The 16,508-nt window shown below is 41.7% G+C and overlaps 1 protein-coding gene across 1 annotated transcript; it reads left to right on the plus strand.

Moving 5' to 3' along the window:
- Window positions 1-716: 716 nt before the first annotated feature.
- On the plus strand, window positions 717-9,747 carry lrrc4bb (leucine rich repeat containing 4Bb). The gene is made up of 3 exons (XM_055057912.1): window positions 717-1,148; window positions 4,921-5,494; window positions 5,605-9,747. Exons 2-3 carry the CDS (start codon window positions 5,252-5,254, stop codon window positions 7,573-7,575), a joined length of 2,214 nt encoding a protein of 737 aa, XP_054913887.1. The 5' UTR covers window positions 717-1,148; window positions 4,921-5,251; the 3' UTR covers window positions 7,576-9,747.
- The last annotated feature ends 6,761 nt before the right edge of the window (window positions 9,748-16,508 follow it).

Consider the following 16,508-nt stretch of genomic DNA (forward strand, 5'->3'; position numbering starts at 1 on the left):
GACAGATTCTGTTTTTATCCACAAATAAACAGAGAACTTGTACATTTCACATGAAGGCCACTACCATGCCTCACCATAGGGATGGTGCTAAAGGTGCTATTAGCTTTGCATTGTATGCAAAACAGCTTTATTTAAACCAAAGCAAATCATCTTCAACCAGTCTTCAGTTTTATTTAGGGGTGCAGAGTAAAGGGGGTGAATCTGATTTTATTTAACCAAAAATATGAAACCCATATGTTGTTTCTTCCATTTCACACTTTTGCACAACAATGTGTTGCTTGGTCACGTTCAGTTTTTGGTAAAAACATGAAAAAGAAACATGCATGTATATATATATTTATATTAACAGAACCGAACAATGTTCAATAAACTGAAATCTAAAATCTCATCTCCTCCTCAGAAAACACACTGACTCACAGAGTCCCACTGATACTTCTGCTGCTGAGTCATATTAATAAATGTGACCATCCAGCTGCTGGTTCCATGCACAGAGCTGATGCTGCAGCAGGAACCAACCTGCGTGCTTAAATAAAAACCTTTCTGTGTGAATCTCTCCTTGATTAACGCTCCAAGCCTCAGACGGACGCGGCCACATATCCCCCGCTCCATTTACGCCTTAGTGGGATTCAGTCGCAAACATACGGAATGTGCGTAAAGAGCCGTTGATGCTGGACGCAGCGCGCTCTGCCCGGCGGGCGACGTCGCGTTCGCTGCGCTCCTCTCCAAGGATAAGACGCATCGATGCGCTCGTCCCCGACCTCGTTCCCTAAATGTGACAATTATAACATCATTTTCTCCAACGGCCCGTAATCTGATCTCTTCTCTCTCTCTCTGTTTTTTGCCCCTCGCTCCTCTCCCACCCCCACCCCGCCTGCTCCGCTCCGCTCCGTGCGTGTGTGTGTGGATTGTGTTCATCTTTAACCTGCCAGCACTGTAGCCCCCCTGCGTTGCGTTGGCGCTGCGGATCTAGCTTACAGGAACAAGAGCCAGCTCACAGCCGTGGAAACAAGCGAATCAATTTAGGGGAGAGACAAGGAGAGACAGATAGCGAGGTTGTGGAGGGGGGGAAAGGCTCGATCGCAGAGGGGGCACGAAAGGGAGAGAGGGGACGCAGACATCACGCCGCATGCAGACGCCGAACATTAAAGGTATGTACTGTTTTAAGCTTTTCTTGGACGTTCAGGTAGAAAAGGGGCTGAAATGCTCGCGTTGTGTTGTCATGTTGTCTGTCTGTAAGTCAGTCACCAGCCGGGGGGGGAAATACCCGAAAAGGTTAAAGATGCATAACATTTTTGGTAAATAATTAATAGGATTTGATCATCTAATGTAATCAAACGATACACTCCCTTATGTAAGCCCGCGCTCACGCGCACTGGGCCTGTTTTTCTATGAAAAATCATCTTTAAAAACCCAGAATATTCATATAGTGGGTGCAGTCGTGTTGTCATTACCCCGAAGAGAGAATGGATGCAAGCCATTTTGTAATGCAGCATGTGCAGAATTAGGCCTATTCAGAATTTCAATTGCGTTCCCGGAGAAGGTGCGCCGTGCAGTGAGCGCAGCTGCAGATGAATAAGGCCATTCTGTGCTATTGTAAGGAGATATCAAGCTGGCGGCTATATGATGAGGTGAGATTGCAGATCAAGATGAGGACTGCAGGAGAAAGCAGTCCAGTTGATGCATTTTTATCACTGATTTCAGGTGATTATCTTTCACATCTCACGTGTAAGGAGGGAGAAATGTTGTCATCAGCCAAAAGACCAGAGAAAATGTTGTTTTTTTATGTGGATGCTGGTGGAAATGAGCCCCATCCTGCCTGATTCCCACGTCCTGAATCAATCTAGCGTTGTCATAGTTACAGTAGATGATGTTGGCCCTGCTGCACCTGTGCAGCTTTGTGCTCTTCTCCGTCATTTGTAAATACATGATATGTGACTGGTGGGTCTGAGCCTCTGAGTTTGGCCTCTTTGCAGACCTGAAGGAGAAGCTCTGTGAGTGCAACCAGATGCCTATGATGATGTGATTGGGTCTGGAGTAGTTGGTCAGCAGCTTGGAGCTAATTTGTCTTTTCACGACCCGGCGCTCGCCTTCGGATCAGATCGAAGAATCGATATCTACATGGCTGCAATCTGCTCTTGACATGTTAAAACAGCTAAGACCACGGAGGGGAATTCATCTGAGTGAAAGTGGGAAGAAAATCGCAGGGGTTGAGGATGAAGGCCGGGTTTTAATGGTGCTCAGTTGAGTTGAGGAGTGATGTAAATATTAAAGAACATCAGAGTGAGCTGCTGCTGCTGCTGCTGCTGCTGCTGCCGCTGCTGCTGCCGCTGCTGCTGCTGCTGCTGCTGCCGCCGCTGCTGCTGCTGCTCTGGTGGAGTGGAAAATTTTAGGATGGCAGGTCAAGTCAACAGGTGTCCATATAGTTTCATCCTCTGGTTCAAAAGACCAAAATAACAAAACTAAACAACTTTCTATGAAGAAAAGGATTTATTTTATTACCATTTTCTATTCTTAGCATCATCAACAGGTGCAAACTGTCATTCACTGGGGATTTTGGAACAGTTTTTATTTATTATATTGAGTGTAAGTAATGCTACCATATCTGTAATGACCACAGGGCCGGAGTTAGGGGACAAGAGGCCCCTGGGATAGACAAGAGTCGAACTTGGTGCCCTGTTGACATGGGAACTACAAATGAATGTTTTACCTCTGAATATTTAGCTAGGGTTAGGGTTAGGGTTAGGGTAAGGAAGCTTGGTACTCCAGCTTCCTCCTGCAGTCCAGAAACATGCATGTCAGGTTAATTGTTCTCTCTTCATCTCCTTTAGAGAAAATACACAAGTTCATGGTTGTTTGTCCTGTACAGTAATATGATCGGTCGAATTACATCTTAGCAGTTCACATAAAAAGTTACTTAGAAACATTGCATTATTTCTGGAAACGTCCAAAAAGCCAGGCCTGTAAAATGTAAAATGCCTCGCCGTTTTTTGAAATACACCTGGAGGACGTGGCTGAACTTCGCTGTCATGGCTGACGAGGGTTTCAGTTGAAGGTGTGACGTTTGGCAATGATGTTCTGCACAAAAACCTGGCGACTAAAACGCCTCACCAGGAAGAAATAGTTTCTGCAAACCTTTGTGATGTTCGGCCCTGTCAGTGTTAGCAGACAGATTTTATTCTGGTCATCTGTAACTGGTGGAATATTAATAATGTTTTGATGCTTTCATGAGTCACTGTAACAATACAACAGCCATCCTGGATCCCTTGATCTTAAAGAGATATTTTACCATTTTACCTCCATTCAGCCGTGTTCGATGTTATCACTAGAGGAGAGGAGGTGGAGAAATATGTAAATAACGCCTTAATAACAAAAAAAATTAATGGCGTGACGTTGAAATGGATGGGTGTACGTTTCTGTGTGTCAAAGAGAGAATGTGGGATGTGCTCAGCGTCTGAAAAGACCTATTCTTTCAATCGCGCTTTTCTATATGAGCTTTTATAAACGCTGCTTTATCACTTCTGAGGACTATAATTTCAATAATGACTCATCTTGACTTCAACCTCAGACCTCATAGAGATGCCAGATCTGCTTCCTCTGCTCTCGCTGAAGGCCAAGGTTCAGACTGATCAGATTTAGAGCCGCTTCTCGTCTGTATCGGCACCGTCTGACCAGAAGTCTCATTTTGTTTCGGTCTTCCACGATAACAGATCAGGACTGAGGCAGACATGCTGGTCTGTTTTTGCAAAGCCTCATCAAGCTCGGCTAAACGCAGCAACGTCGAACAGGGCGACTGGACAGTAAAAAACACAAGATGGTGAGTGAGCAGGTTGCCACAGCAACCGTGTTCCTGGGAGTGAATGCATCGCTGCTGCACAGGAAAGCAGATGCTGAGAACCGGCTATGTATGGATGCTGACGACAGAACCCCAGTTTATTAAGGGAATTAGAAGCAGCGGCACAAACACGCTTCTTTCAGACTGAACAAGGATGATGAAAACCAGCAGCTCTTGGATACAAGCACCTTCTTGTTGACTTTATTCCTTGGACGTTGCAGCCATGTGACCATTAAAGTCACAGTGTCAAGCATGAGGCGTCTGAGTAAACAACGAGCACTCTATCTATCGAATCATTACGGCGCAAACAGCCCAGGGATTTCTAAATTTAGAGAGTCTGCTGATGCATTTCTGGTTGAAAATGTTCTTGTCACCCTTTTAACCACAAATGGCAATGACACAGTCTAGATTTGTAAACCCTCCCTTTTCAGATACACACACACACAAAAAAGTTTTTTTTAAAATAATTTTACAATTTTTGTTTTATAATCTTTGGCATAGCATTTTATATTCAACATATGCATAAAGCAGCTTGTCAGGTGTCAGTCATTACCCTCCAGGGTAATTAATGAAGCTGTGACATTGTGTACTTTCTTGTTCCTAATGCTAAATTCAGGCCCAGTGATTGATGAGTGTGTGCAGTGGCACCAGAAAGGGGGAGCTGGGGGTGGGAACGGCCCCTCTATGAATTTACTGCTACCCCTTCCAGGCATACTATTTTTATGGGTGAATTTTATGAGCTTAAAGGCCATGGTTTCTTAAGAATATTCTTTATTCTTTTGTCTTTCACGTTGCCTCTCTTTGAAAGCCAGGATCATGTGTTTGAAATTAAAAAATACGAGCTTTATTTTATTAAACATTGGTGCAATTTATTCTTTTTCAAGCAAAGGTGTTCAAGTCCAGTCCTGGAGAGCTACTGTCCTGCAACGTTTAGATGTCCAAAACCAAAATGAAATGGTTGAAATCCGTCATCAGACGGTTATTTAGCCACAGGAACAAAACGTCTGATTCAAGAATTGTTGCACCGAGACTGATGTTCTGTGCACTTACTGTCTCTCTTTTCTTTCTGTTTCTCTCTCTTCCCACAGTAAGAAGCAACAGCCTCCGCAGTGACAGCTCGTTCTCAAGGACCTCCCCCTCCTAACTTGATAGCTACTTTGGTGAATGTTATGGGAGCAGAAGTGCAGGACTTCTTTCAGTGAAATATCGAAAAGTCGAGTCTGATTCCCAAGACAGTATGAGCAAAGTTAAGTAGGTAGCTTTACTTACCAATCGTTACTGTAACATTTCAAGTTTTTGACTCTTCAACACAGAAAAAGTCAGATAAAACCATGAATGTCGAGAGAAGCACTTAACTTACCCTTTTGGAGGTGACTAATCAATATTCCAGAACTAGGGGTGGGTCATGACTCAGTTGCCATGCGTCTTGTCATGGTGACCAGCCCCTGCACCCCTTCCCCCGTCCTCTGGTTGGTCCAGCTCCTGTTGTGGTTTCACCACCATGGACCCCAGCTGACAGAGGCGGCACCACCATGCCCCAACCCCTGCACCTGCTCCAACCAGGCGAGCCGGGTCATCTGTACAAGGAAGAGTTTGGATCAAATCCCAGACAGCATTTCAGAAAACACAAGATACCTCAATCTACAAGAGAACTCAATTCAGGTAAACATGGTTTGACCTTCAAAAGTCAAAGAATCAAATGACGGGTTTTGATTTAAATAATTCTGATGTTGCCACCATGTGTCCCTTTGTGTCTTCTTTGTTTACACAAGGTGATCAAGTCTGACACATTCAAGCATCTGCGGCATCTAGAAATTCTCCAGCTCTCCAAGAACCACATCCGGCAAATTGAGGTGGGAGCTTTCAATGGCCTCCCCAACCTCAACACGTTGGAGCTTTTTGACAACCGTCTTACAGTGGTACCAACTCAAGCTTTTGAGTACCTCAGCAAACTAAGAGAACTATGGCTACGAAACAACCCCATTGAGACACTGCCAGCCTTTGCTTTTAACCGCGTTCCCTCATTAAGACGTCTGGATCTGGGGGAACTCAGGAAGTTGGGTTTCATCTCAGAGGCTGCCTTCGAAGGTCTGGTAAATCTGCGTTTTTTGAATCTTGGCATGTGCGGCTTGAAGGACATCCCTAACCTTACTCCGCTTGTACGACTTGAGGAGTTGGAGTTATCAGGGAATCAGCTGGGGATTGTCCGTCCTGGATCATTTCAGGGACTGGTGTCACTTCGAAAGCTTTGGCTGATGCACTCTAGAGTGACTATCATTGAACGCAATGCTTTTGACGACCTCAAGAACTTGGAGGAGCTCAACCTTTCCCACAATTCTCTGCATTCTCTGCCCCATGACCTGTTCACCCCCTTGCACCAGTTGGAGAGGGTGCACCTCAACCACAATCCTTGGGTTTGCAACTGTGACGTCCTGTGGCTCAGCTGGTGGCTTAAAGAGACAGTTCCCAGCAACACCACGTGTTGTGCACGTTGCCATGCCCCGCCAGGCCTGAAAGGAAAGTACATCGGGGAACTGGATCAGACCCACTTTGTTTGCTATGCTCCAGTGATTGTGGAGCCGCCCACTGATCTGAATGTCACCGAAGGCATGGCCGCAGAGCTGAAATGCCGTACCGGAACCTCTATGACCTCTGTGAACTGGTTCACCCCAAACGGCACACTGATGACACACGGATCGTACCGCGTTAGGATCTCAGTGCTTCATGACGGAACACTGAACTTCACGAATGTGACCGTGCAGGACACCGGGCAGTATACCTGCATGGTAACCAACTCCGCTGGGAATACCACTGCAACCGCTGTGCTCAACGTCTCTGCTTCTGATCCTACTAACAGCTACAGCTATTTCACCACTGTCACAGTTGAGTCAGTGGAGCCAAGAGAGGACGAGTATTCAGCAAGACAGTATGTGAATGAGACCTTTGTTGGTTCCCCCAAGCCTCCTGGTCATGGAGGGGTAGACGGTCTATCTAGCAGCACTATATCACCATCTCTGTCTACTCTGTCACCACTGTCACCTAGAACTACTGAAAATTCAGTGACTGTGTCTCTAATGGATGTAACTAACATTCCAGGCCTGGATGATGTAATGAAAACAACTAAGATCATCATCGGTTGCTTCGTCGCCATCACTTTTATGGCAGCTGTGATGCTGGTGGTCTTCTACAAACTCCGAAAGCAACACCAACTACACAAACACCACGGCCCTGCCAGAGCAATTGAGATTGTCAACGTCGAAGATGAAATTGGAGCTGGGGCTGGAAGTGGCATCTCTGGCGGTTCGACGATAAATTCTGGGACTGGTACGGAAGGAACCTTGAGAATACATCACCCGGAAGTAGTCAACCTTCCCAACATCGGTCGCTCGGACACCCTGAACCATTACTACAAAACACATCATTTCAACAACAATGTGATGGGTCTCAGTATCACCGAGGGGATGGGACCAGGTGGAATCCTCAACAGCAAGAACCAGCATGGCCAGGACAACCCTATCTCCTGCACATCAGTCCCAATCTCCACATCAAATTTGCTCTCTGCATCAGGGAACGGCACCAACACCAGTTCCATGTCCCCACCGCTGCCGATGTCTCTCCCCATGCCAACTATGGGCTTACACGGATCGATCAAGGGTTTCATGGGCCAAAACCAGAACCCCCAAATGGAGCCGCTGCTCTTCAAGGGGAGCTCCAAGGAAAACGTCCAAGAGACCCAGATCTAAAAACAAAAGCGAGTGAAGAGAGGGAGAGCGGGCAGGACTCAAAGACAGAGAGGGAATTGATGTCGGGTTAACGTGTGGAATGATAAGACACTAGAGCGCATTGACTTTACACCAGGAGAGAGGGTAGACTGACACGGCAATACACAAACACATAGACTTATCCGTGACGGTGTACTGAGCCAAGGATTACCACAATGGCCCAACTGTGTTTGTAGAAGCAACCATGGCCATGGAGATCAAGGAGTGACCATTGCTACAATGTAAATCTGTGCCAAAGCAAATGTTTTTTGCAGTTTCTACAAGCTGTATTCTCGTAGGAAAAAAAGAGACAAACTAGTCTGTCAGAGTAATTCAGTTCCCCAATTGTTGTTGGCCAGCAGAGATGAAAGATACGCACAGCACTTGCCACACTGCAGAACGGAGATGTTTCAGAGTAAAATACAAGAGACATTTTTCTTCCACAAAAAAAAAAAAAAAAAAAAAGAAATACATGAGACACACTCTCTCAAGTGACTCAACAGACTCCCTCAAGGTGAAAATTATGTAGGCATAATAGATGGACATAAAGGTACAGTGCAGTACAAACTACTGTGAAAAATCCACAAATAATATAAATATATTTTCATCTAAATATGTATCATTGCAGACTCCAATGCAGACATATTTTGGGACGGTTGTATAAGCCGGTAGAGTTTGTTTCTTTGTGAATAATCAGGGGCGGTGACAGGTGGACGTTTGTTATGTTTTAAATTTGGCTACTTCTCAGAAACATAAGGGCTCAATTGCAACACTCATTGTGAATCTTTCAATTGGCTTTCGTGACCATTTAGGTTGTAGAACGGCAAACGCAGATCTCCGTTTGACAAAATTTTCATCTGTTGTTTCAGTAATAATAACCATTGCAAACTTTTTTGTGTTTTGAGAGTGTATTATGTATTTTGTAAAAGCCAGCTATGTGGTATTTGAACTGGTGAATTCTGACACTCAAACGCCAGCGCCGAATGATGGTAAAGATGCTGTTTCACCAATATGATAAATTAATCCTGTATGGATAAAAATAAAGTATTGACATTGTGTTATTTGAATCCGATCAGTAGCCGGCCGGATGATTACTTTTAGGCTGGAATTTGATACGACCTTTGTTCTCACGCAGCAAAATGCTGCCATGATGATGATTAGACATCTTCAGCAGCATTTAAGAAAAGGGATTTCGCATCCATATTAGGATGATTGGAGTGAGTGACAAATGTACAGTATATTAATAAATAATGTCTGGTTGTATGACAATTGTAAGATCCACATTTTTACAGTGTAACTTTCATATGTTAAATGCCATTTACGCTTCTTGCGTTTCAACTCTGTATTACTTTATTTTTGTTAGTTTGATATAATGTGTACAGTTGTCTAGCCATGTGTCATTACGTGTGAAATAAATCAATCATATATTGGGTTGTGGCGGGTCAATATGGCAACCACACGAGTAAGAAGCGAGACGTTATGGAGTCCCTCCTGCGCTAAACCTGGATTGAATGTATGGTTTGTGGTTTAGCCATTAGTCACCCTGGTAATGATAGAGGCCATCTGTTTTGTAACGCTGTTCAGACAGGCTTTTAGTCATTCTCCCATACATGGGTCACAGACGCTACTGGTTCCGGAAAATAAACATTTCTATGAAGGCGGATTAGTCTGAAATTAGTCAGCTTGCTTCTTCCATGAACATTTGTTTGTTTGTTTTTTGTCAGGTTACTGTTCTGGTGATTAGGAATGAAAGAAAGATTGAAGACGTCAATAAAATATATGCTTACATTGTTAAACAGGAACTAAATGTTTGTTGCAATTGAGCTCAAATTGAACTGGTGACCATTCGGTCCAGAGCTCCGTCGACACTTTTGTGGCTTTTTTTGCACCCCTCCCTTGGAAATAGTGTTTTTAGCTAACAATGTACTTTCAGAAGCATAAGCTTTCAGTTTTTTATGTTATCTGGAAAAAAATACCTTTACTAACTGTAACAGGACATAAGAGGTCATAGTAATAATGATGATGACACTAAAATGGGACATTTGTATGTCTAATATAAGTGATGGATTTCTGCCATAGAGGTTTTGAAAGGAACATCTTCAATGCCAGTGTACTCTTTGCTCTAAAATATCTTTAAAGATCTGTGAATTCCCATCTGCTTCTGTGAAATAACTGATCGCTTCTGATAAATTTTGAAATCTTTGGCGTTTACAGGTGCAGAAAAAAATCAGAGTATCAACAACAATGGTATAATTTTTAGAAGGTCAGCTCTAAAAGTAAAGTCCATACATAGATTCATTACACACAGAGAGATTTATGTCAAGCGTTTTTGTAATTATGGCTTACAGCTAATGAAATCTGCAAATTCAGCTTTTTTAAAAATATAAATAATGGATAATGAAAGCAGCAAAGGAGGAGTTTAAAACTTAAACATGTTGCTATTAGCATGTAGCACACAGATCCATAGGAAAAAGTCCAATACAACAATCATTTATTAATGAAAAATTGAGTGGAAGGAAGAAGTCCAGAAGAAAATGGACTTCTGAACTTCCTTTATTAGTCCTGCTAACAAACATGAACGTATTTTCAGAACCACCTCCATGTCACGCTGCATTGATGCTGTAATTCATGCAAAAGGAGCCCAGAAGTAGAGCTGACGCTGCATCTAAAGTCCAGTTCTTATCAGTCTTACATCCATTTTTTAAATAAGAAACAGAATTTGTGGTTTTCATTAGCTGGAGGCCAAAACCATGAAAAGCAACAGTCAAATGCTTACAATATATCTCACTGAGTGTAATTATTCAATATAAAAATTTCATTTTTGAGTTGAAATAAATGAACTTTTCAGCAACATTATAATTTGCTCACATGCACCTGCAGTTATGTGATGGTATTAACAGATTGGAGAGTCGACCCAATGAGAAACGAAGAGAATTTAAAAACCAGGGTTTCGTTTCTCAGGCGTATTTTTATCTGATTGTTCAGATAAACATTTTGGTATTACAGCCTGAGATGAGCTGTTATCATCTGTGAAAATGACAGTTATCAATATTCTTAAGTTAGGAAGAACAATATGCTTGAATCCAGGATGTGTCTCTTAATCAAGAACCAAATAATAATATACAGACATGAACATATTTCTAGTCTCTGGTAAAGACGTAAAAAAGCCTTAAACTAAATCACATTTTCATTGTGGTACCAACCATGAAAAACTGAGAAAAATACAACTATTGATATGAAAATCGCCAGTGGCACGCCTGGCAATCATTTTTAAATAAATACAACTGAAGTCATTTTAGGATTTTCCATTTTAATTTTGTTGATTTCCAGTTTGTGATCCATGAGTTTCAGTCTTGCAGGTTTAGAGATTCGACACAGAGGTCTATAAAGTCAACCATCCCTGATGTGAGCATGTGAAATTTGACTCCCTCTGCTGGGACTTTAACTGGAACCTTGTGGTCAGATGAGAACAGGGGCCTTTTCACATCAAAACGTAAAAAATGTGGCTCAACCATTGGCTCAGATGAAAACCCAAATCCATCTGCGTCAGCTGGTTTCCTCAGAATCAAAACAAACGCAAGTGAAACCCCAAAGGCACGCAAGTTTTTTGCATTCATCTTTGTGCATCTTTTTTATCTTTTAAATGAGAAATTGAGTTTGGTTGTTTGGTCCAAGTTAAACTTTTACATCAGACAATCTGAGGAAACCGTCCTTTTAAATTGGACTTCACTGCAAAAATACTAAATCTTACCGTGCATCTTCGCTCTAGTTTCTAGTGCAGATATCTTACAGACAAACTATCTAAAAAAAAACTTTTCAGCAAGATACAGACATTTGTTTTAACTAAATAATTCCTTAATGTTGACAAAAAAAAACAAAAACTATTTGTTTCATTGGCAGATAAATTAACTGGGAAAAATGTCTTGCCAGAAATGAAATAATCTGCCAGTGGAGCTAGAGCTGGGTTGATAGGTAACGGCATCACAGGAAGTAGAACTTTTTCAACAAGACCGAGCCTCTGCATCTCGCTACAAACCTACGTTTAAGTCAGTTTTGTCCTGTTTCATGCGCACTGAGACATTTGCAGTAGAAACTTGACCAGAAATACTCGGTAAGATTTTGTGTTTTTGCAGTGCAGCAACAAGGCTGTTGGAAAAGCAGCTGATACACACCGCTAGGTACGGTGGAGGACCTGTAGTGCTGTGGGCTTGGTTCTCCTTGCAACTGGTGAAAACACTCAAAAGTAAAAGCCACGTTTTTCACACTTGTTCAGTGGGAGACGACGCCACAGCAATGAAACAAAAATTTATTCTGAGGCTTTTTACGCATCTTTACCAGGGATGAAAACTAATTTCTGCATTTTGAGCAGCTCTGGTTACAGTTGAGGCTCTGAGGCTTGAGCAGCCACTTAAACTAGATGATTTAGTTCAGGTATTTATTGGTCTGGTGAGGAAAAATGTATTAAAATTGTTTCCTGCAAGAAACGAAAATGGACTGGCCTTTAATTCCTGTGAAGGTAAGCTGCTCTGTTTCATAAAATCTCTAAAAAACCCCAAACATCTGCTTTGAATTGTATTTGAAGAAAAAACCCCAACATACAGTTCTTTCTTCAAACCAACTGGAGGATTTAATTGCTTTAAAGCTTCCAGCTGTTGCTTGTTTCTAGTTGCAACGTCAGTTTGGGTTGTTATAACTTAACATAAAATGTTGGTTTTACCTCAGAGCCTCATGCAGGTGGAAACTCGCGGTGGGCGACTGCAGCGTCTTCAGGTCTGTCCAGATTTAGACGTGCTGTCCTCGCACCTCGGTGAATGACAGGCTAATTATTTCACCGCTTGCCTCAATTTTCCGCCAGCCTTAAGAAGTTATTCAGCAATTAGAAACATATGCCACTTTAATTCATTGTTGTGATTTCATCCTGCAGAAAAACTAAACAAGGAAACAAGCTAACAAGGTCAACGTGACGTTTCATATGTCACTGCTGCAAGGTTTATTGTGAAAAATTGATTTTATATAATATTTCAGAGGCAGGAGAAATTTTCTACTTATCTTGCAATAAATATCTCCATTTAGCTGCTTCTTGTTTGGCATAAATCTATAAAAAAATCCTTGTTTTGTTGTGGTTGGGATGATAATCATCACTTTAATCTCAGATAACAGGAGACAGATTATCTGAGTAACTCATTAAAACGGGTCAGAGATTAAAAAAAAAAAAGCTCATATTGTTTTAACAAAACCAGCAAAACATTAATACATCCCATAATCACTAGAGCGTGGCAGCTGCTTTAATGGATCAAATGGTCTGTCATGTTACATTAGCATAATTGCACAGTAACCTGCTCTGCTATTTTTATTAATGTTGTGAATGTGCCAAATAGGTGATGTGCAAGGCAGGCAGATATTTCCTCTGGAAGACGGACGGAAACGTTTCTCCGGCCTCCCGTTTCCGCTCTTTTCCTCTGAAAAGGCCGACATAATGCAGCCGGAGTGCTTTGCCCGGCATGTTTTTGTCCTGCTCCGTGTTATAGCGCGTTCAGAAAGCCCCCGAGGTGAGGCGAATCCGCGCAGACTTTCACAGATGTCCACTTCGGACGCCGCATTACAAAACAACTTCAAGGGATTTGTGTCATAAGCATTGCATCAGCCGTGGACCATAACCATAAATTTAATATGTTTAGATAAAATGTTTGGGCCCTACAGCTGGTAGATTGACTTTGAAATATCTGAGGGGACGCTGTGAAGTCATTTTCTTGAATGTAATTGTCCTTGGCTTGTACTCTGGTCTCTGGAGAACCTCCCACCCAGGAGACGTCTCGGTGTTCAGAGGCGAAGAGATGAGATGAAGCTGGGAAGGTTCAGCGGGTTTTTGATTCTCTTAAGATACTAGAGAGAAAATATGGTGGAAAGGTGAGGAAAAAAGTGAATTTTTTTCAAGAGAAGTTTTGCGTTTTTTGCTGTGATTTGGTTCGAATCGGGAGGCAGTTAAAAATAATCAACCTCAGATTGAAATCAACATGAAAAGGGAGAAAATGTAGTCATTTTTAAAGGTTCGTTCACACCAGTCCTGTTTGATCTGCCTTAATCTAACTTCGCTTTGTTTGTTTGGGAGGTCAAAGTCCATTTGTTGAGGTGTGATTGCATAATCAATCTCTGGTCAGTTTAAACCTCCGTCTCGGTTCGGTTAAAGTGAACTTTGATGAGGATGCATATGTGAAAACAAAGCGGACTGGAGAGCGCTCCAAAAGCAGGAAGTGGGCTAGAGCGCAGGGCATTCTGGGTAAAAACAAACACACCACTCCAGGGCGAGCAGAAGAAATGGCTCATGGTTGTTTTTTTTTAACCAAACACAGAAGAGAAATCCTACAAACACTAAAATCTGACACCATTTCACCCGGAGGAAAGTTGTGCTGTGTCCTCTTTAGAGGTTTTTGTGTCGTTTTTCTTCAACGGTTTCTAGTGCAGTGCCCCCACAGGTGAGGAGGGGAACATGCTACTCAAATGGTTTGGGCATACTGACACAGAGCAGCACAACACAGCATCTGAAAATCTAGCAAATGCTGCAATTTTGTTCCCAATTGAACCAAATCTATCGGATTATCAGGTGCCAAAACAACCGCAGTTTAGTTTTATAAAGCACAAAGGTAAAATCAAACAAATTATCTTTTTTTGGTGTTTTTTTTTTTTTTTTTTGCACAGAGGCAGAGTTTCAGTAAAAAGATCCTGCTGTCCTTTCTACAGACTTTACACAAGAGTCTAACACTGCAAATAACTCTACAGACCGAACTCAGTCTACACTGTCCTGTAGTTAAACCGGCTGTTATTCATGTGACCCAACAGTGTTTCTGCAGCAGATCATTAATATGCACTAAGACTGAAGTGCTAAAGGCAAACACGTTCTATGTTTTTGTGACATTTCAAACGAGCAACGATGGAATTTGAAGAACTCCAGTTTTATCCCCTGCAGCAGGACAAACCTGAAATCCACTGGAGGTGGATTTAACAACACAAATCCTCCCAGGGAGCGTCAGCCCCTCCTGTTTGGTAGAACCGAGGAGGAGAGTTTGATCTGCTTGCCGACTGCACCGTCGTCCCAGAAGATGCGCCGCTCCCTCCGCTCGGCGCCGGTGCAGTCGCTCTCCACAGTTTCGCCGCGCCTGAACAATCGTCTCCTCTTCCCGGCGCTGTCTTTGCCTTCAGTTTCAATAAACCTCCCAGCTGCGTGTTTCTCCAGGGATTCCCCTGGCTGCTCTGGCCCAAGACAGACTGCAGAGTCTGTGGGGAACTTGACACAATATAAACTCTGCTGTGAAGCAGAGGTGTCACAATCTGGGGAAGAGTGCAAAAGCCTTTTTCTGTTTTTTTTTTTTTGTTTTTTTTTCCTTTGATCCCAACAAGAGAATGGGGCGTTTAATGCTGCTGCAGTCTGCAATCCTGGAAGGAAACAAAGTAAAGACGCCTTGGCATCTGATATGATGAGAGACGAAATGAAAGCTAAACTCCCACAGAAACACTAACTGGCATGGAGAGTTTACGGCAAACAACAGCGATCCAGCTGGGTTTTATTTCTGGAAGACAGACACTATCTTACTATGTTGGTGAATTATTGATAACCATTAGTCTTGCCTCTGTTTTTTCATAAAACATGAAGTGTTTTTCTTCCGGAAGCTATGCCTCCAACTTTTAAACATTTAAACAACTTCAAATTTCAGGGACATTTTTTGGGATCTTATGTGAGAAAAACACAAACCAGAGCATTAATTCAGTTTAGTTGACTGAACAGAAGATGCTTTTCATTTTTACAAAAGAGTATTTGCTCATTTAAATGTAGCTCCTCTGATAGATTACAGCTTGGTAAAGTAAGGTCATTTATCTATATAGCACAAAACCAAAAGAAAGACATAAAGGTAAACGTATAAAATGGGTTTCCCATATTTAATAAGGAGAAGAAGTGCATAATTTATAAACTCGAAGGTGTTAATCTGGATTCTTGTGTCGGTTCCAGATGTCGATTCTTGTTCTGGGTTTTTAAGTAGATGGTACTTTCTAAGGAGTTTCTCTACGTCTTGCTCCGATATAAAAGTAAAATGCTAACTGTTGGTTTAAATAAAAAGTATTTAGCAGTACTAAATACTTTTTTAAAAAGTATTTAGCAGTACTAAATACTTTTTTATACTGAAGAAAAAATAAATAAATGACTACTACACAATTTCTAAAAGTAAAAAAATAACTATAATCAAGAAAATAAAGTCAATAAATTTATTATCCGCCAAAAAACTCATGTCAGATTAATCCCAGAAAAAAAAATGTGAAAAATTTTTAACTTTGAAAACTCCAAAACGTTCAATTTTTTTGTATAAAATGTCAAACATTATTCTCAAAATTTCTCTTTTTTTTTGTGGGAAATTTACTAATAATTACATTTTTCTTTTATCTACGGTGAACCTGAAATTTCGTCGTCGATTTTACACGTTTGCTGTTTGAAAAAATTTTATCTCCAGTAATAAGAGAGGGATTTTGGTCGCTTTCCTTCAAAACATTTTTTGTATTTAGTCATTAAGTTGAATGAAAGTTAAAGTCTCTGAATTAACACGGTTTTACCTTTTGCTGAAACTTGGCTATAAAAAGACAAACTTTGTGTTGTACTTCACATTTTCCATTGTAATGATATTACAATTTAAAAGTGTCCCTCTGCACCAATTGACCAAATTTGTACCATTTTCGAATTGCAGTTGGGGTCCGCACAAAGTAACCCGAGGGCCACAAATCGTCCCCGGGCCGCATTTTGGACACCTGTGGTCTAAAGTTACGATGTGAAAATTAGAAAACTTATTAAAAAGGAGGGTTTTTAATTTATTTATTAAGGCTAAAAGACCTCATCTGATTGTTGAAACTAACAATTATTGGGAGGAGTTAGT

This window comes from Poeciliopsis prolifica, unplaced genomic scaffold (assembly GCF_027474105.1).
Source record: "Poeciliopsis prolifica strain line A6 unplaced genomic scaffold, Auburn_PproV2 SCAFFOLD049, whole genome shotgun sequence".
In the NCBI taxonomy this organism is placed as follows: Eukaryota; Metazoa; Chordata; class Actinopteri; order Cyprinodontiformes; family Poeciliidae; genus Poeciliopsis; species Poeciliopsis prolifica.

Coding starts and splice junctions, on each gene's coding strand:
- lrrc4bb (XM_055057912.1), top strand. CDS start 5,252: ATGCGTCTTGTCATGGTGACCAGCCCCTGCACCCCTTCCCCCGTCCTC. Junction 5,495..5,604: donor TACAAGAGAACTCAATTCAG/GTAAACATGGTT, acceptor TGTTTACACAAG/GTGATCAAGTCTGACACATT.